The following is a 21,344-nucleotide window of genomic DNA, read 5'->3' on the forward strand; positions in this document are numbered from 1 at the left end:
GTAGTTCTATGCATACATACATGTGTACATTTTCCTTTCTTTTCAACAGGTATCCACTCTGATTCTACTACGTCAAAATTACGTGCCTTTAACATCAAGACTGTTGGTTTCTGTCCCTCCCTCCCTTTCTCCCAGTATGGTTATCTGGTCCAATCTTTTAACTTGATTATTGACTATCTGGTGACACCATTTACTGCCGAACTGGCGTATCGTGGGTGTCCCGATATTTATTGGGCCTCCCGCCGTTCGACACTCTGTTGATCTAGCTATCTAACCAAATCCATTTACCCCCTGATGATCCCACACCGTGGGGGAAACGCGTTGGGGTTGAGCACAGAATTGTCTGTGTTTAACTGTTATCTCTTTAGGTGTCGTGTATTGTTTTATGTAGTCAGATGCACCGTGTACCTCTTGGTACTATATACCATCAGGGTTGTATACACTGTGCATTTTTTGTTATATCCTTTCTGTCCATGCCTATGCCAGTCCACCATTAGATTATTATTTTTCATATTTATAGCCCATTAACACTAGGGTCAACTAGGAGCTGCCAGATAGGTTCGAGGACGGGGGGGGGGGGGGGGGGGGGGGTCTCCACCTTCAGGAGTCGCGCCTGGGCAGAGGGCCTAGATCTAGGTTATTGTAATTAGGGTCACCTTACCCCCCCCCCCCTACTTAATAGAATCTTGGTGGACGGTTATATGTATGGACACCTTAGGACAAATTGTTTACCGTACAAGTAATATTAAAGTTTATTTTTCTGCAAGGGTTATGCTGTAGCTGGACTAGGAATTCTTACCTTTAACCCATTATATAGAATTGTATCTATTCAGGCTGGATTTTCATACCTTATACATCACCTACTCTCTTTAAAGCATGGAAGATAACCAATTACTAGCATATGCTGCAAAAAATACCAGTCACATTAACTTGCCCAATTCAGATACAATCAACTCAAAGAGCAGACGGCATGATTTTCCTATATAATAGCCCCATACCTCTGAATAACGCTGCATCTCTGCTTCATAAGCCTGGAGATCTTCCATTTTCAGTGCCATGGCTGCCTTTGTAAGAGAAATAAGGGCTGAAGGTCCTGACACTTCCAATGTTTTTAAAAAGCTCATGGCTTTCTTGGGACAAGCATTAGTCATACAAGGACTGCATAAAGCATGAGGCAGCTGGCTGGGTTCAACGGCATTAAAAATCTGCAAAACTTTCAGCGCCATCATCTACGAAAAGAAAAAAAAAGAAAAATCAATGTCTAGAGAAAAATGACCAGCAATTCCACAATTCACATTGAGAGCAACAGAGCATGAACATCTCCTAGTTCTATCAGCGAGTCACATTGCAGATGGCCGCTACTATACCATTCTTTGGGAATTTTACAATAGAGAATAATGGACAGCAGTGTGCATATCATTCCATTAGGGTAAGTTTTATGGGTAACTAGTTGAGAGCTACAGCAAGTGAGTGGATGTAGCGGCCACTCTTGGGGATCCAAGAGTTGACTATTACTTCTTTTATGCCATTCTGGGCAGTTTTTAAGAAAGATTTAAGAAGACTCATTTAATTAAATTTATTAATTAAAGAAAGAATTACATTTATTTAATCTCAAGAAGAGACATCTAAAGAGAGAAATGATTAACCTATACAAATATATAAACTGGCTGTACAAAAACAATGATGAATAGCTGTTCCATGTAACATCCCCTAAAAAGACAAGGGGGCACTGTCTCATCTAGAGATGAGAAAGTTCAGTCTCCAGAGGTGTCCAAGGCTTCTTCACTGTGAAGCTGTGGAATAGACTTCCTCAGAACGTGGTCACAGCAGGAACAGTGGACAGTAATAAATAATTTACTTCCTTGGTTGAACTTGATGGACTCATGTATTTTTTCAACTGTACCAACTATGGAACTATACAAATTCAGGTTAACTTAAAGGGAACCTGTCATGTGGATATTTGATTATAATCTAACTAATTATATACAATCATTAACTACTAAAAAGTGCCTTAGATGTATTCACTTACTGGTGTGACAGATGGTTACCTCATAACATACACACAAAGATGCCGCATTCTAATGAGCTGATTCGAGTCCGGCGTGAGATCATAGAGTCCAGTGTATATTTAATTCAGAGCTACAGCCACTCCCCTGCCCACATGCTGCTGATTCATATGGAAACAAACTGTCATTCAGCAGCAGGTGGGCGGGGAGAGTCAGGAGCTCATGACTCATCATTATCAGCTGGAGCTTTTCAATACAAGATGTTGGCAGATTGACTGGGTCAATTAAAGAAAGTGACCCAGCATTTTGCTAAGACAATCAGCCACTTATTTATGTTGCCCTAAGGACTCATGCACACGACAGTATTTTGCGTTCAGTATACTGGACGTTTTTGGAGTTCAGTATGCGAAACATATACTGAACCATTCATTTCAATGGTTCAGCAAAAAATACTGAAGTGTCTCAGTGTGCATTCCGTTTCAGTATTTCAGTATTTCCGTGCCGTGAAAAGATGGAACATGTCCTATTCTTGTCCGTAAATCACGGTGCTTGGCTCCATTCAAGTCAATGGGTCCGCAAAAAAAAACGGAACACATACGGAAATGCATCCGTATGTCTTCCGTATCCGTTCCGTTTATGCTGAACCATCTATTGAAAGTGTTATGCCCAGCCCAATTTTTTCTATGTAATTACTGTATACTGTATATGGCATACGGAAAAACGGAACGTAAAAACGGAAAGGAAACAAAAAAACGGAACAACGGATCCGTTAAAACGGACCGCAAAACACTGAAAAAGCAATACTGTCGTGTGCATGAGGCCTTAGTTAGGACACCATAAAACTGGTGACAGGTTCCCTTTAACAAAATCAATGTTACCAAAGAAGGAAAGGCAGGGAAGGCAGAGATCATGTCCATTGTGCACCTTCTACCATCTACCGTTACCAACTCGGGAATTTTAAAAAATTACATTTTCAAAGACATTTGCTAAAGTTCTCTACCCAAAATATAGCAGTACTATAATTGGCTTAATCATTCCCATAAATAAAATAGTCAGTTCACTATAAAATGGGCAATTTTGAATTTTCTTTGTTAATATTAAGGGTACTTTCACACTAGCGTTAAAGTTTCCGGTATTGAGTTCCGTCCTAGGGGCTCAATACCGGGAAAAAACTGATCAGTTTTGTTCCAATGCATTCTGAATGGAAAGCAATCAGTTCAGTACACTTTAGGATGTCTTCAGTTCAGTCAGTTTTACGCTATTTGGACGGAGAAAATACTGCAGCATGCCGAGGTATTTTCTCCGTCCAAAATTCAGGAACACTTGCCTGAATGCCGCATTCGTTGAAATGTATTAATGCCGGATACGGTTTCCAGGTCTACGCATACCTTTAAAAATGTGAAAAATAATAAATACCGGGTCCGTTTTTCTGGATGACACTAGAAAAACGGATCCGGTACTGCAATGCATTTGTCAGACTGATCCGGATCCTGATCAGTCTGCAAATGACATGCGTTTGCATACAGTTTTCCTGATCAGGCAGGCAGTACAGGCAACTGAACTGCCTGTCGGAATCAAACAACGCAAGTGTGAAAGTACCCTGAAGCTACACAACTAGTGAATCTGAATGATTAGAAAACAAATGAAGCCTCTTATACTTCACTAAGCTGTTCATCCAGTTCTTCATAAAGTGAATGCTTGAGGTAAAACATAAAGCCTTTTCCGTAGTCATCCTGCAAGTCCTTTGACAGTACCCGCTCTATTACATCTGACACTGACAAGCAGGACATTTTGTAGTAAGGGAGCGCAAGATGGGAATTCTTTGTGTCCAACCTGAAGACCATGAAAGAACATAAAAACAATATGTTCAGTGATATAATCTACTACCGTGTAACACGATTATATAAATCAAAAAAATCTAATAGTCAAACAAAAATAAAAAATAGAATTAAATAATGGCATTAGTCCTTCAAAAGCATCTTGACTATTTTTGACATAAAGGGGTTTTCCAAGACTTAAATACGGCACAGCTCAGCCCCGTAGAAGTGAATGGGGCTGAGCGAGATACCAAGCACAGCCGCTATACAATGTACGAGCTGTGCTTGGTGAGCACGGAGAGGGTGCCTTCTCAAACAGCTGATCGATGGGGGTCCCAGGTGTCGAACCCACGCCGATCAGATACTGATGACCTATTCAGAGGATAAGTCATCAGTATTTAAATCTTCGAAAACCCTTTTAAAGGCGGCGTCTTTCCACCAGCAGAAGTGATGGCATATGGCAGTGATGGCGAACCTTTCACAGATCGAGTGCCCAAACTGCAACCCATACCCACTTATTTATTACAAAGTGCCAACACGGCTATTTAACCTGAATACTACAGTCCAATATAGTATGTCTTCCATGTACTTTATCACTTAGTTATAATAGCCTGCCTACATTCAGTGCCCCGCTTGTGCTGTTGATGGCGTGCCTTGCGCTGATGAACGGCAGGAAAAGTCTAAGGAATATTGGTACACCATAGACTTTTTACAGGGTGCACACAGAGATGGCTCTGAGTGCCGCCTCTGGCACTCGTGCCATAGGTTCACCACCACTGGCATATGCGAACCTGTGGGGGAAGCTTGATTGGAAGAAATTAAGAATAACGTGCATTTTGTTCATTTAAAGGGGTTCTACACTTTGTTTAAACTGATAATCTATCCTCTGGATAGATCATCAGCATCTTATCGGCAGGGGTCCGACACCCGGGACCCCCGCCGATCAGCTGTTTGAGAAGGCAGCGGCGCTCCAGCATTTTCCGGTATTGAGATCCGTCATAGGGTCTCAATACCGGAAAAAAAACGCTTCTGTTTTGTCCCCATTCATTGTCAATGGGGACAAAACGTAACTCCAAAAAGCATTTTGTTCCGTTCTCATAAATGCATGCTGCGGTTTGCTTTCCGTTCTGGGGTGCGGAGCAAGATGATCCACAATGCAAGTCAATAGGGACGGATCCGTTTTTTCGCTGACAAAATAGAAAACGTCTTGGGTATGTTAAAGATAATACGACCGGAACTGTTCATATCGGATGCTGATGGTCGTATTTTCAGTAACGGAAGCGTTTTTGCTGAACCCTGCCGGATCCAGTAAAAACGCTAGTGTGAAAGTAGCCTAAATTGGTTTCCTATGTTGTAGAATTTAGAAGATATCACTAAAAGAGGTTACTTTTGCGCAAACTTTCTTTATAATATTTTTATAGTCTGGAAAAGTGCAGTTGTATGTCACTGCTGTGGGCAGTCCGGAGTTCCACCACTTTTACATAAGGAATACCACAGTATAAAAGCGCTAACCTTTTTCTTAAAATGACAGAAACCTTGAGAGCTCCTATTACAAGTAAAAGTGGTCCGTTGTGGATTCGTTGTATGACAAATCAATTACACTCTCAGGGCTCACGCACACATGCGTAGTTTCAGTCCACACGTGATCTGCGTTTTTTGCGGATCGGATGTTCACAAAAATTCCTAGGTCCTTTTCCATGTCAGTGTTACCCAGTGTTTTACCAATTTCAACAAAACTAGCTGACATCTCATGTTTATGGGGGTGTCCCGACTCTTCTCCGCCAGCAGATATCAAGGGGAAGAGGTGTCGAGCATGTTGCATTTTGCTCTGAGGAGCAGAGATGCGTCTGGCAGTGGCTTGCTCCCTTCTACCTATTCAACACAGGTTGAATGTTTGTCGGCAGCACATTCCTCTTTACACAGTGTGATGTGCTGCCAAGACCTGAGGATTTTTGGTGCTGCACCAATGATGCGGTCATTCAGCATATGAGTGTTTGCTCGTTTGTTGGGTGACTGGTATTACATTTACATGGGACAATTATTGGTGCATTCACTCTTGATAATAGCCCCATCCTAAAAGGGCCCTTATCTTTGGTTTCCCTTTTATAAATGTTGCCAATGCTCACCTGCTGAAGCAGTCACCCAAATAAGCACAGCTCTCCCTGAATGCCGCCATTAGTTCCTCCTTCTCTTCAGACACCAACTCTGGGTTAATTAATGCCGCTCTCAGCAACAGGTGAGCCTCACTGAGGAGGTGGATACTGCCATAGGTCTTCACAGTCTCATATCTCTTGCTGTACTCTACCTGGTGCAGACAGAAGATAGAAAGGATGAACATGACAATTCAGAATACCATCAAAATCCTGCCCTTAAAATATATATTTTCTCGGAGTATTCCTTCCTTTCTAAAGGTTTTATCATCAATTAGGACCTTTAACCAACCAAAGATGAAGGACTGAACACCATTTCCAGTACTTCCATTGAGTGGCGGACTGACATGTGCACAACTACTCCATTCCTACAGGGGACTCTAAGACTCTGGTTAGATTCCTGTGGTAGGAGATCAATGCTGTTCATGGGATAACCTCTTTAACCCCCTCCCAACTGCCTAATAGAAACATACATCGGCGGTTGAGTATTTAAAGATGCGCCGGGTGCTGTATTAAATAGAAGCCATCCGGGGCTAATGTATGTAATCGACGATAACGTCAAACGTACACATTTAACCTCCTTAGATGCTATAGTCAAACGTGACCATGGTATCTGTGAGCTAAAAAACAAAACAAAACAAACGGGAGCACAAGCTTCTGGCCGCGCAAGGATCGCGCTCACCCTAGCTAGGATCGGTGGAGCCAGATGGTGTGTGAAGCAGCCTCGGTCCTCCTGAATGATCCGAGGCTGCCACACTTAGGTTCCTATGGAGACTAAGTCTGCTAATGCAATGGAGAACTAGAAACATTTCCCAAAAGTAAAATAAAAATACATAAACAATTAAAGAATAAACATTATAGGTATTGCTATGTGCGAAAATTCCTACTACTAAAATATAAAAAAAATTATCACATACGGAAAAACATCAAAATTATATAAACACTCCAGAGTAAAGAAAGTAAAGACCGCCCGCAAAAAATTAACCCCCACACAGCTCTGTACACATAAAATAAAAGTAATGGTGATGCAAAGAAAAAAATACTTTCTCCAAAGTTTATTTTTATGTATTAAAACACAATAAAAACTAACATACTGTATGTGGTGTTGCTGTAATTGTACTGACCCAGAGAATGAACGTAACATAGGAAACGCTGTAAAAACAAAAGCCATAAAACTGTGACATAATTGTTTTCTTTTTATAATTCCACCCCATTAGAATTTTTTTTCCCCACTTCCCAATACATTGTATGCAACTGTAAATAGTGCCATTAGAAAGTACAACTTGGCTTGCAAAAAACAAGTCCACATTCAACTATGTGAATGGAAAAATATAAGGCCGCTTTCACACAAGCGAGTTCCACATATTGGACTCGCAGCATGTGTCGGCGAGAGCACCCGTCCTGACCTCCAGCACTGACCAGTCGGCATATCAATGCTATGTAACCTTTACAGTTCTGGAATGTATTGTATAACACTGAACGTATGATTTCAAGTGTGTGACTTTGGATTACGTGACTTTGGATTCAGGGACTAGAGTAATTTAGTTTCTTATCACTGCACTGTATTGTATTTTTCTCTTTTCTTGCGTAATCCCCATTTAGTATGTGCTCCATTATTGACAGCGCAGTCCAGTGCACATCTTGTCTAATGTACGCAGTTATTGAACAGCCGTTTGAGGGTGCATATGTTTCTTCTAAAATGTGAGCAAATTACCAGTTTGGAATCGCACATTGTGTATCTAAAAGGGCAAGTTTCAACACTGAGAAGCGTTGGTAATTAGGAAAAGAGTTTGATGCTCACTGAGCATTTTATAGGGAAAGGTGGTAGCGAGGAGGCTCAGGAAAGTGAGGTAGCTGGCTGTATAACAGTTAGAAAGCAGGGTAGAGGGAAGAGTGCTAGGGAGGATAGCCCTGATCTGACAAACCCCAACAAGTTTGCAAGGTTGGCAGATTAGGGGGATGTCAGTTCAGGGAGAGCACTGCTGCAGCCGGACACTTCCTCTGCCAGTCAGGGGAATGTCAGCCCCAGTAAGCAGGGGACCAGGTCAGGCCAGCCAGTTGCTGGTAGTGGGAGACTCAATTATTAGGGGTATAGATGGGGCGATCTGTCATAAATACCGGGATCGTCGAATGGTGTGCTGTCTTACTGTCGTTCGAGTTTGACACATCGCGTATCGGGTTGACAGATTACTGGGAGGGGATGGAGAGGCGATCATGGTCTATATCGGAACCAATGACAAAGTTAGAGGTAGGTGGAGCATCCTTAAAAATGATTTTAGGGATTTAGGTCACAAGCTTAGGGCAAGGACCTCAAAGGTAGTGTTTTCCAAAACACTACCTCTACCATGAGCCACACAAAAAAGGCAGCGGGAGATTAGGGAGGTAAACAAGTGGCTCAAGAACTGGTGTAGGAAAGAGGGGTTTGGGTTCCTGGAGAAATGGGCCAACTTCTCTATTGGCTATAGGCTCTATCGTAGGGACGGGCTGCACCTCAATGGGGAAGGGGCAGCTGTGTTGGGGGAGAAGATGGCTAGAAGGTTGGATGAGTGTTTAAACTAGGGACTGGGGGGGAGGGTAATTACGTTATAGGAGGGGAAGATAGTGCAGATAGAGACCGGGGGCAAGGTAATGGGACTGGGGGAGGAGTGGAAGGAGGGACTAGAACAGTTCAGAAGGAAATGTGTAGGGTAAAAAATATACATAAACCTCTTAATTGTATGTATACTAATGCCAGAAGCCTGACTAATAAAACTGGGGAACTGGAATTAGTGATGTGTGAGGAGGACTATGATATAGTGGGAATAACTGAGACATGGCTGGATGATAGCTATGAATGGGCAGTTAATGTACAGGGTTTCAGTCGGTTTAGAAAGGATTGCCAAAACCGGAGAGGGGGAGGGGTCTGCCTTTATGTAAAGTCCTGTCTAAAGCCCACACTCCGGGAAGATATAAGTGAGGGACATGAACATGTGGAGTCACTGTGGGTAGAAATACATGGAGGCAAAAACAATAATAAAATACTAATAGGAGTTTATTATTAGCCATCTAATATACCAGAATCCACAGAAAATCTACTACTAAACGAGATAGACGAGGCAGCAAATCATAATGAGGTCGTCATTATGGGGGACTTCAACTATACAGATATAGACTGGGAAACTGAAACTTGTATATCTCATAAAGGAAACAGGTTCTTGGCAATAACCAAAGACAATTACCTTTCCCAACTGGTTCAGGACCCGACTAGAGGGACGGCCATACTGGACTTAGTATTAACCAATAGACCTGACAGAACAACAGATGTGCAGGTTGGGGGATACCTGGAAAATAGTGACCATAAAGTAATAACCTTCCAATTGTCATTCAAAAGAGTGTTTCTTCAGGGAGAAACAAATTGCTGGGACCAGGTGGCATACACCCCTGTATCCTAAGAGAATTAAGTAATGTCATAGCCAGACCCTTATTTCTGATATTTAAGGACTCTATAATGACAGGGAGTGTTCCACAGGATTGGCGCATAGCAAATGTGGTGCCAATGATCAAAAAGGGTAAAAAAACAGAGCCCGGAAACTATAGGCCGGTAAGTTTAACATCTGTGGTGGGTAAACTGAAGGTTTTCTAAGAGATGCTATCTTGGAGTACCTCAATGAAAATAACGCAATATCAGAATGGCTGCATGAGGGATCGGTCATGTCAAACTCTTTAATCAGTTTCTATGACCGCAGCGACTTGACCGCAGCGAATCAATGGATGTCGTTTATCTGGACTTCTCCAAAGCAATTGACACTGTACCACATAAAAGGTTAGTATATAAAATGAGAATGCTTGGACTGGGGGAAAATGTCTGTAACTGGCTCAGTGATAGAAAACAGAGGGTGGTTATTAACGGTACACACTCAGATTGGGTCACTGTCTCTAGTGGGGTACCTAAAGGGTCAGTAGTGCGCCCAATTCTCTTCAATATATGTATTAATGATCTTGTAGAAGGCTTGCACAGTAAAATATACATTTTTGCAGATGACACTAAACTGTGTAAAGTAATTAACACGGAAGAGGACAGTATACGGCTGCAGACGGATCTGTATGGATTGGGGGCTTGGGCAGATAAGTGGCAGATGAGGGTTAACACTGACAAATGTAAGGTTATGCACATGGGAAGGAATAATGCAAGTCACCAGTACATACTAAATGGTAAAACACTGGGTAACACTGACATGGAAAAGGACCTAGGAATTTTTGTGAACAGCAAACTAAGCTGTGGAAACCAGTGTCAGGCAGCTGCTGCCAAGGCTAATAAGATAATGGGTTGCATCAAAAGGGGCATAGATGCCCGTGATGAGAACATAGTACTACCACTTTACAAATCACTAGTCAGACCACACATGGAGTACTGTGTACAGTTCTGGGCTTCTGTGAACAAGGCAAACATAGCAGAGTTGGAGTGGGTTCAGAGGAGGGCAACTAAAGTAATAACCAGAATGGGTTGACTACAGTACCTTGAAAGAGTATCAAAATTAGGGTTATTCATTTTAGAAAAAAGATGACTGAAGAGAGATCTAATAACTATATATAAATATATTAGGGGTCAGTACAGAGCTCTCTCCCATCATCCAGAACTGCCTGCCTGCATATGCCAACTGATGGCATTTTAAGACTGATCAGGATCCTGATCCATCTTACGAATGCATTGAAATGCCGGATCCGTCTTTCCGGTGTCATGCAGAAAAACGGATCCGGCATTTATTTTTTTCACATTTTCTTGGGTCTGCGCATGCGCAGACTGGAAGGACGGGTCCTGCATTCCTGCACTAATACATTCCTATGTAAAAAAAAAATGCAGAATCCGGCATTCTGGATTTTTGGCCGGAGATAAAACCGTAGCATGCTTCGGTATTATCGCCTTCCTGATCAGTCAAAAAGACTGAACTGAAGACATCCTTAATGCTTTCCATTCAGAATGCATTAGGATAAAACTGATCAGTTATTTTCCGGTATAGAGCCCTTAGGACGGGGCTCTATGCCGGAAAAGAAAAACGCTAGTGTGAAAGTACCCTTATTCTGATTGCCTGATTTGAGTCGGGAAGGATTTTTTTCCCCTAAAGTGGGGAAAATTGGCCTCTACCTCACAGTTTTTTTTGCCTTCCTCTGGATCAACTTGCATGATAACAGGCTGAACTGGATGGATAGCCTTATAAACTATGTTATTATGTCAGTGTTATCCAGTACATTCCAGACCTGTAAGGGTTACATAGCATCATAAATCAATATAATACTATGCGACTCACTTAGTGCTGGCAGCTCTCGCTGACACATGCTGCGAGTCCAATGCGTGGAACTCGCTCGTGTGAAATGGGCCTAAAGGTTATGGCTCTGGGAAGGCTGGGAGTAAAAATTAAATAAAATAAAAAATGGCCCAGCCCTGAAGTGGTTAAATAGGACATGTCACCTCAAAATATAGACCAATGTGCAGGCAGCAGGTTACAGAGCAGACCGTTTGGGGAATAAGATTCATTAAAACAAGTAATTTATACATTTCGTTTTTTTACTTCAGCTGTACATGGGGAGGCGTTATCACTGACTGATACCATTCTTTTGTGTAATGGCGGGTTTACACAGGCAAACTGCGGGGATGATTATTGGGAAAGAATCTTCATTCCTGATAATAGACCCGTCCGTGTAAAGGTGCCGCAGATCACCCAGTGAACGAGCAAAAACACTTGTTCATCGGATGTTTAAGTGGACACCGCAATCATCATTTCTGGGCAGCAGATTGTTCTGTGTGAACAGTGATCTGCTGCCCAGAAACAATGAATCTGTAGACAGTAGACACTGTTCGTCCCCATAATGTGCTAGTTAGAGGAGGAAAGAGCTTCATCTACATGCAGCAGTTACTGGAAAGGAACAGTCCCTTCTCAATAATTGCCCGCTCACCCAAGCACATATGACTGCTTCTTAATTATGTATACAGATAAAGCTGTCAGTCTCTGATTGTTGTCCACAGGGGCAGAGTTAAAGGGGTTGTTTGAGTTATATAAAAAATAAAAATAAAGCACTGCATATCTGATGGTCAGCAATATGTACATAAGCTAAGTAGGGTTGTTGAGATAAAAAAAAAATTGATTCGATTTCAATACCATAAAAAAGTATTGAGATACTCGACACCACGCAAAAAAAATAAAACACCAAAAAAGCAGCGTGCATTCCGCATTTTATGGAACGTCCGGCCCATAATCGAACAGTCCGATCCTATTTTTTGCGGGGGCAAGGTGACAAAAAAATGGCAAATCGCGCTGACTATGGCAGCCAGGGCTTCAGTAGCGTCCTGGCTGCCATGGTAACCGATCGGAGCCCCAGGATTACACTGCTGGGACTCCGATCAGAAGCTACCAGTGCACCACCAATGACTTTAAAGGGATTTTGTCACCTCGTTTTAGCTTATAGAGCTGTGGACATGCACGGCTAGATCGCCGCTAGCATGTCCGCAATATACTTGTCTCATAACGCCAGGTCCTTTTATTGTGTTTAAAAAATGATTTTATAGATATGTAAATGACCCTGGTAAGGAGCCCAAGGGGCTGTACTAACCTTCTTGGAGCCCAGCCATGCCCCCTGTGAAGGAGCCCAGCACCGCCTGCGTCCTCTGAATCTCCTCCTTGCTCACAGTTAGATCGCCGTGCTCTCGCGATGGGCGAGCTCACGCATGCGCAGGGCCGGTATAGTGTTCCTTCCCTGTGCTGGCAACAGCCTCAGGGAAGGAACTGCGCATCGTGAGATTGCGGCGATCTAACTGTGAGCAAGGAGGAGATTCGGAGGACATAGGCGGTGCTGGGCTCCTTCACAGGGGGGCGTGGCTGGGCTCCAAGAAGGTTAGTACAGCCCCTTGGGCTCCTTACCAGGGTCATTTACATATGTATACAATCATTTCTAAGTATCACACACACCTTATCACACTTATCGGATAATCAACAAAATCATATCCATTATATATAAGTCCCACCCATATCCTAGTTACTCAGTCAGGGCTTCTCAATTATTCTCCAGCCCAACTTGTTCAGATTCCTGCCATACTTAACTCCCACATAAATACGGCTATCCAGTCACTCAGCAGTCTGCTCTCCACCAACGCAAGGGAAGTCTAGACAGGCCTAGGGGAAGAGGACCTGACCACGGTGGAGAGCCACGTATCCCATATTGCTGTAAATTTGGCTTTGCTCTTCCTCTTAACATACACCCCCCTTTCAAGGCTGAGTACATCATTCATCCTATTCAGGAATTCAGCTACAGAGGAAGGCTGTGGACAAATCCAGTACCGAGCTATCAGCTTCTGGGCCTGGAATAATAGGCGCTGCACACCAAGATGCACATCATGGCCCGCAACGTCCACCACCCCCAGCAGGTAGGCCCTAGGATTAAATGGCACTCCAATTTGGTATGCATCCTTAATACTTTTTATCACCCCTGCCCAGAAGCTCGAGAGCTCATCGCACTCCTAAAACATATGAATTATAGACAGGTTCAGATACTCTTTAAAGAGAGACTACCCACACTACTTTAGGAATAGTAAAATAATTAAAGACTATGTACACCTTTGGGGCGGGCAATTTTTTATTATTGCATTGTTCTTATTTTGAGCTAAAAATCTTTTTTTTTATTGGTTTTTATTAAAAATATGGAGTCCTTTTTTCTGTACAGGGTTGAGATACTATAGTAGCTGCCTGTGGATTTTCAGACTTTTCCGTCATCTGGGCAGCAGACAAATTCTCTGCTCTCCGACATTATAAACGCTCATTATAGCTTAGTCCTTATCTTACTGATAACAATGTGGCCTAAATAAGTTGTTTATGACCTCTCAGTAATTTTAGAAATAAGGTTTATTAGATGACTGGCACAAAGTGAAAGTACCAATCACACAGTTAGAAAAACAGTTAACTCTTTGTGACTGATTGGCTGAACATGTTTAACAAAGGCCAATTGAAAATATGATTTTTAGCCAAAAATTTGTAAAATGCAATCGCAAACAAAAATTGCCTCCAAAAAGTGTACATAGACTTTAAAGGGGTTGTTTCATCATAGACAATGGGGGCATATCGCTAGTATATGCCCCCAATGTATTATAGGTGTGGGTCCCACTTCTGGGACCCGCACCTATAAGACAATGGGGCATATCCTAGAGATATGCCCCCATTGTCTATTATGAGATAACCCCTTTAAGTAAATTTATTAAGGGAATAAGGATAATTAGACGTATATATGGCTTTCTTTTAGCAAAATAGGTAAATACAAAGAATAGAAAACTTACAACAAATAAGGGTTAGATACAAAATACTAATTACAACCATATTTCATCTAGAGTCCTCCTAACCACATCCAGAATGAAGGTACTTATCACTAATTGAGTAAGCATCATCTGACAGCAACACACATCAGCTGGGAGCCTGTTTAAGCAAAAGCAGTCAGACTTGATTGGGGACAATAATTTTCTACGCAGATACATCTATCTCATAGATGAAATACAACTTTTTAACTGACAAGGTCCAGGATTTATACCTTTTTAACCAAAGAGCTTCACCCCTAATGGAATGTAGCCAGCTTATACAATCCATAAATGTTTTTTGCTGGATCAGGCAGGGTTCAGCAAAAACGCTTCCGTTACTGATAATACAGCCATCTGCATCCGTTCAGAACGGATCCGTTTGTATTATCTTTAACATAGCCAAGACAGATTCGTCTTGAACACCATTGAAAGTCAATGGAGGACGGATCCGTTTTCTGGCGGATCCGTCATCTAATATACCATCCATGCAACACACATGGATGGTATATAGCCAGCAGGAACTCGATGCATCTCACTCCAGCACACATTGTTTGAGGAGCCAAAACAAGGAGTCGACTCAAAAAATTGGTGAGGTGGCCACTGTCCTTTATATTTTCTCTCCCTTATGATCCACTCCTGGTTTTGGCTTCAAAAGCTGCATCAGGAGTTAGGAACGTGGAATCTTATCCTCAGTGTGTATTTAGGAGCAATGTGGGTATAGAAATAGCTGGGTAAACAGCACATTCAACAGCCTCCTGCGAACATTAGAGAACAAGTCCAGAAACTAGATCCTTGGTAGTCAGAAGACTGAGGCGACTGCACTGGAGCAAACTGTCTCTTGGTGTGTTCTCTGCAGAGTACGAAGCCCTGACTAGCGGGTGAAAATGGCTTATGGGGCAATGTAGTCTTGTTCTATAAAGTGTCAGTTTTATGAAATGCTGTGAATAAGCTCATGAAATAGTGCTAGTGACATTTCCAGGTACTGAAGTATAGTGTTGTCCGCACTTTGCCCTGTCTGGGGTAGACCTATAACCTATGGCACTGTTTATCCTGATCAATTTGCTTGATAAATGGCCTTTGTAAATGCTGTCAGTGGTTATCACATGTGAACAGTCTCCTATATGGCATATAGCTGGGGTTGTGTTTGATATAGATGTGAACAGGACAAACAGCTTTAGGCCTCATGCACACAACTATAGTTTTGGTCCATGCTCTATTCACATCTTTTGCAGATCACACACAGACCCATTCATTTCTATGGGTCTACAAAAAATGCGGACAGCACACGGATGTCCTCTTTCGCATCCTTGTGGCCATTCCGCACATTATAGAACATGGCCTATTCTTGTCCGTATTGCATACAAGAATAGGCATTTCTACTGATGGGAGTCAGAAAATAGCAGAAGGCACATGACTGGTAGGCATATTTTGCAGATCCATGGTTTTGAGATTGCAAAATAGATACAGTTGTGTGCATGAGGCCTTAAGGAGAACCTGTCATCACAAAGTGAAGTGCAATCTGCCAGCAGCATGTTATAGAGCAGGAGGGGCTGAGCGGATTTATATATATATATACACAGTACAGACCAAAAGTTTGGACACACCTTCTCATTCAAAGAGTTTTCTTTATTTTAATGAATATGAAAATTGTAGATTCACACTGAAGGCATCAAAACTATGAATTAACACATGTGGAATTATATACATAACAAAAAAGTGTGAAACAACTGAAAATATCTCATATTCTAGGTTCTTCAAAGTAGCCACCTTTTGCTTTGATTACTGCTTTGCACACTCTTGGCATTCTCTTGATGAGCTTCAAGAGGTAGTCACCTGAAATGGTATTCCAACAGTCTTGAAGGAGTTCCCAGAGATACTTAGCACTTGTTGGCACTTTTGCCTTCACTCTGCGGTCCAGCTCACCCCAAACCATCTTGATTGGGTTCAGGTCCGGTGACTGTGGAGGCCAGGTCATCTGGCGCAGCACCCCATCACTCTCCTTCATGGTGAAATAGCCCTTACACAGCCTGGAGGTGTGTTTGGGGTCATTGTCCTGTTGAAAAATGAATGATGGTCCAACTAAACGCAAACCGGATGGAATAGCATGCCGCTGCAAGATGCTGTGGTAGCCATGCTGGTTCAGTATGCCTTCAATTTTGAATAAATCCCCAACAGTGTCACCAGAAAAGCACCCCCACACCATCACACCTCCTCTTCCATGCTTCACGGTGGGAACCAGGCATGTAGAGTCCATCCGTTCACCTTTTCTGCGTCGCACAAAGACACAGTGTTTGGAACCAAAGATCTCAAATTTGGACTCATCAGACCAAAGCACAGATTTCCACTGGTCTAATGTCCATTCCTTGTGTTCTTTAGCCCAAACAAGTCTCTTCTGCTTGTTGCCTGTCCTTATCAGTGGTTTTCTAGCAGATATTCTACCATGAAGGCCTGATTCACACAGTCTCCTCTTAACAGTTGTTCTAGAGATGTGTCTGCTGCTAGAACTCTGTGTGGCATTGACCTGGTCTCTAATCTGAGCTGCTGTTAACCTGCGATTTCTGAGGCTAGTGACTCGGATGAACTTATCCTCTGCAGCAGAGGTGACTCTTGGTCTTCCTTTCCTGGGGCGGTCCGCATGTGAACCAGTTTCTTTGTAGCGCTTGATGGTTTTTGTGACTGCACTTGGGGACACTTTTAAAGTTTTCCCAATTTTTCAGACTGACTGACCTTCATTTCTTAAAGTAATGATGGCCACTCGTTTTTCTTTACTTAGAATTTGTATTATGGCAAGAAAAAAACTGCTAACAGTCTATTCAGTAGGACTATCAGCTGTGTATCCACCTGACTTCTCCACAACGCAACTGATGGTCCCAACCCCATTTATAAGGCAAGAAATATCACTTATTAAACCTGACAGGGCACACCTGTGAAGTGAAAACTATTTCAGGTGACTACCTCTTGAAGCTCATCAAGAGAATGCCAAGAGTGTGCAAAGCAGTAATCAAAGCAAAAGGTGGCTACTTTGAAGAACCTAGAATATGACATATTTTCAGTTGTTTCACACTTTTTTGTTATGTATATAATTCCACGTGTGTTAATTCATAGTTTTGATGCCTTCAGTGTGAATCTACAATTTTCATAGTCATAAAAATAAAGAAAACTCTTTGAATGAGAAGGTGTGTCCAAACTTTTGGTCTGTACTGTATATATATAATATAGTTTCGCTCTGGTAGATAGGGTAAGCGGGCGCAGTACAGAGGCAAAATACAAGTTCTTAACTCAAACGTCAGTGTTTATTCACACTTGAGGCAATTGCACAAAACAGCACATAACTTTGCAGTCTTGGTGTTAATTCACACACAGTGGAAAGTTCATATAAACACAAGTCATCTTGCTGGCAGTTCTGCCTCAAGTAGTCCACAGCAGGCATTAGGGGGCCTGTTTCCCCAGCATGCGGCTCTCAGCTCTCCAGCACAGCACAAAGCCTCAGATCCCAAAAACGGAGACATCTCTGCTGAACCCTGCTGCCTATTTAAGGACAGCCAGGTGCTGACAAAACCTGGACCAGCACATTAACTCCGGTCCGGTATTTTACCTCACCTGGCTGGAAACCAGCCCAGGCGCACATGCTGGGAGGAAAAATACCTGCCTTGCCAGACACAACCCCTCACTGTGTCAATATATATGAGATTTATCAAACTGGTGTAAAGTAGAACTGGCTTAGTTGCCCATAGCAACCAATAAGATTCCCCCTTTCACTTTTTACAGCTCCTTTGGAAAATGAAAGGTGGAATCTGATTGGTTGCTATGGGTGACTAAGCTAGTTCTACTTTACACCAGTTCAATAAATGATCCCAATAGTTTTGTGGGAAAAGATTCTGTAAAACTTGTAATTTTTTAACATTTAAACTACTGCTCTTTCTGTACTTAAAGGGGTTGTCCAAGTTAAATTAGATGCAAGTAAAATATTTTTTATTATGACGTATCCTCCATATAAAATCTGGATAAAATCTGCTGTTTGAGCTGTCTGCGCTGTGTCTCCCCTTCCGCTGGATTTTTCAGCAAAATTTCACCCCTTCTACCATCAGCAGCACAGACCCAGGGCTGGAGGCTCTTAATTATTTACTGAGCAGCTGCAGAGTTTCCTCTTCCCAGGCACTGAAGAGACAAATGCTGTGCATAGGATCCTCCCTCACCCCTACAAAGACTGGAGAAGTTCTCTCCTCTGTACTTTTCTGCTGGCTGTGAAGAAGTGTTTGCAGAGCATGGCACAAAAACAGGTAGAAGGAAGATCCTGTGCGTATCAGCAATGTCATTGTACTGTACAGCTGGGACTTGTAGTCCCACACATACAACATGAGTATCCCAGCAGTCAGACTGCAGGCAGGGCAGTCATTTTATTCACTCCCTTTGCAGAGCAGGGGAAGGGGTGAAGGGCACATATGGAATCTCTCATCATTTGGAATCCATTGGGTCTGATATAATTATCCTGACCTATGTATATTTGTCTTACGCTAACACTAGCATTTAAGTTTTCCGGTATTGAGTTCCGTCATAGAGGCTCAATATCGGAATAAAACTCTTCAGTTTGGTCCCCATTCATTGTCAATGAGGACAAAGCTTCCGTTACTGATAATACAGCCATCTGCATTCGTTCAGAACGGATCAGTTTGTATTATCTTTAACATAGCCAAGACATATCCGTCTTGAACACTATTGAAAGTCAATGGAGGACGGATCCGTTTTCTATTGTGTCAGAGAAAACGGATCCGTCCCCATTGTTTTGCGCCGCATCCCAGGACGGAAAGCAAACTACAACATGGTGAGGTTTGTTCTCCGGTATGGGAAAGCAACTAAATGAAACTGAATGCATTTTGGAGCATTCCGTTCTGTTCAGTTTGTCCTCATTGACAATGAATGGGGACCAAACTGAAGAGTTTTATTCCGGTATTGAGCCCCTATGACGGAACTCAATACCGGAAAACTTAAATGCTAGTGTGAAAGTAGCGTAAGACAAATATACATAGGTCAGGATAATTATATCAGACCCAATGGATTCCAAATGATGAGAGATTCCATATTTGCACTTCACCCCTTCCCCTGCTCTGCAAAGGGAGTGAATAAAATGACTGCCCTGCCTGCAGTCTGACTGCTGGGATACTCATGTTGTATGTGTGGGACTACAAGTCCCAGCTGTACAGTACAATGACATTGCTGATACGCACAAGATCTTCCCTCTACCTGTTTTTGTGCCATGCTCTGCAAACACTTCTTCACAGCCAGCAGAAGAGTACAGAGGAGAGAACTTCTCCAGTCTTTGTAGGGGTGAGGAAGGATCCTATGCACAGCATTTGTCTCTTCAGTGCCTGGGAAGAGGAAACTCTGCAGCTGCTCAGTAAATAAGAGCCTCCAGCCCTGGGTCTGTGCTGCTGATGGTAGAAGGGGTGAAATTTTGCCGAAAAATCCAGTGGAAGGGGAGACACAGGGCAGACAGCTCAAACAGCAGATTTTATCCAGATTTTGCTCCGGCCAAAAATCCTGAAGACTTGCCGCAAGGCCGGATCCGGAATTAATGCCCATTGAAAGGCATTGATCCGGATCCGGCCTTAAGCTAAACGTCGTTTCGGCGCATTGCCGGATTTGACGTTTAGCTTTTTTAGAGTGGTTACCATGGCTGCCGGGACGCTAAAGTCCAGGCAGCCATGGTAAAGTGTAGCGGGGAGCGGGGGAGCAGTATACTTACCGTCCGTGCAGCTCCCGGGGCGCTCCAGAGTGACGGCAGGGCGCCCCAAGCGCATGGATCACGTGATCACATGGCACGTCATCCATGTGCATGGGGCGCTCTGACGTAACTCTGGAGCGCCCCGGGAGCCGCGCGGACTGTAAGTATACCGCTCCCCTGCTCCCATTATGGCAACCAGGACTTTAATAGCGTCCTGGCTGCCATAGTAACACTGAAAGCATTTTGAAGACGGATCCGTCTTCAAATGCTTTCAGTACACTTGCGTTTTTCCGGATCCGGCGTGCAATTCCGGCAAGTGGAGTACACGCCGGATCCGGACAACGCAAGTGTGAAAGAGGCCTTAGTGGATTTTGAGCCGTGTTTAGGGTTGTTGTCTTGTTGAAAGATCCAGCCCCGGCGCAGCTTCAGCTTTATCACTAATTCCTGGACATTGATCTCAAGAATCTGCTGAAACTGAGTGGAATCCATGCGTCCCTCAACTTTGACAAGATTCCCAGTCCCTGCACTGGCCACACAGCCCCATAGCATGATGGAACCACCACCATATTTTGCTGTAGGTAGCAGGTGTTTTTCTTAGAATGCCGTGTTCTTTTTCCTCCATGCATAACGCCCCTTGTTATGGCCAAATAACTCAATTTTAGTTTCAACAGTCCACAGCACCTTATTCCAAAATGAAGCTGGCTTGTCCAAATGTGCTTTAGCCCACCTCAAGCGGTACTTTTTGTGCTGTGGGCGGAGAAAAGTCTTCCTCTGCATCACTCTCGCATACAGCATCTCCTTGTGTAAAGTGCGCCGAAAGGTTGAACGATGCACAGTGACTCCATCTGCAGCAAGATGATGTTGTAGGTCTTTGGTGCTGGTCTGTGTGTTGACTCTGACTGTTCTCACCATTCGTCGCTTCTGTCTAGCCGAGATTTTTCTTGGTCTGCCACTTCGAGCCTTAACTTGAACTGAGCCTGTGGTCTTCCATTTCCTCAATATGTTCCTAACTCTGGAAACAGACAGCTGAAATCTCTGAGACAGCTTTCTGTATCCTTCCCCTAAACCATGATGGTGAACAATCTTTGTCTTCAGGTCATTTGAGAGTTGTTTTGAGACCCCCATGTTGCTACTCTTCAGAGAAAATTAAAAGAGGAGGGAAACTTACAATTGACCCCCTTAAATACTCTTTCTCATAATTGGATTCACCTGTGTATGTAGGTCAGGGGTCACTGAGCTTACCAAGCCAATTTGAGTTCCAATAATTAGTTCTAAAGGTTTTGGAATCAATAAAATGACAACAGTGCCCAAATTTATGCACTTTCCTAATTTTGG

General features: G+C 43.0%; 1 protein-coding gene across 1 annotated transcript in view; it reads right to left on the minus strand.

Annotated features, from left to right (window-relative positions):
• The window catches only part of HPS3 (HPS3 biogenesis of lysosomal organelles complex 2 subunit 1), a 69,662-nt gene that overhangs the window by 13,734 nt on the left and 34,584 nt on the right, over positions 1–21,344 (minus strand). The window contains exons 10-12 of the mRNA XM_044290986.1: positions 5,950–6,128; positions 3,665–3,839; positions 999–1,229 (exon numbers count right to left, since the gene is read on the minus strand). Coding sequence (XP_044146921.1) covers positions 999–1,229; positions 3,665–3,839; positions 5,950–6,128 — 585 coding nt within the window. The remainder of the gene's footprint in view (positions 1–998; positions 1,230–3,664; positions 3,840–5,949; positions 6,129–21,344) is intronic.

Source organism: Bufo gargarizans, chromosome 4 (assembly GCF_014858855.1).
Source record: "Bufo gargarizans isolate SCDJY-AF-19 chromosome 4, ASM1485885v1, whole genome shotgun sequence".
In the NCBI taxonomy this organism is placed as follows: domain Eukaryota; kingdom Metazoa; phylum Chordata; class Amphibia; order Anura; family Bufonidae; genus Bufo; species Bufo gargarizans.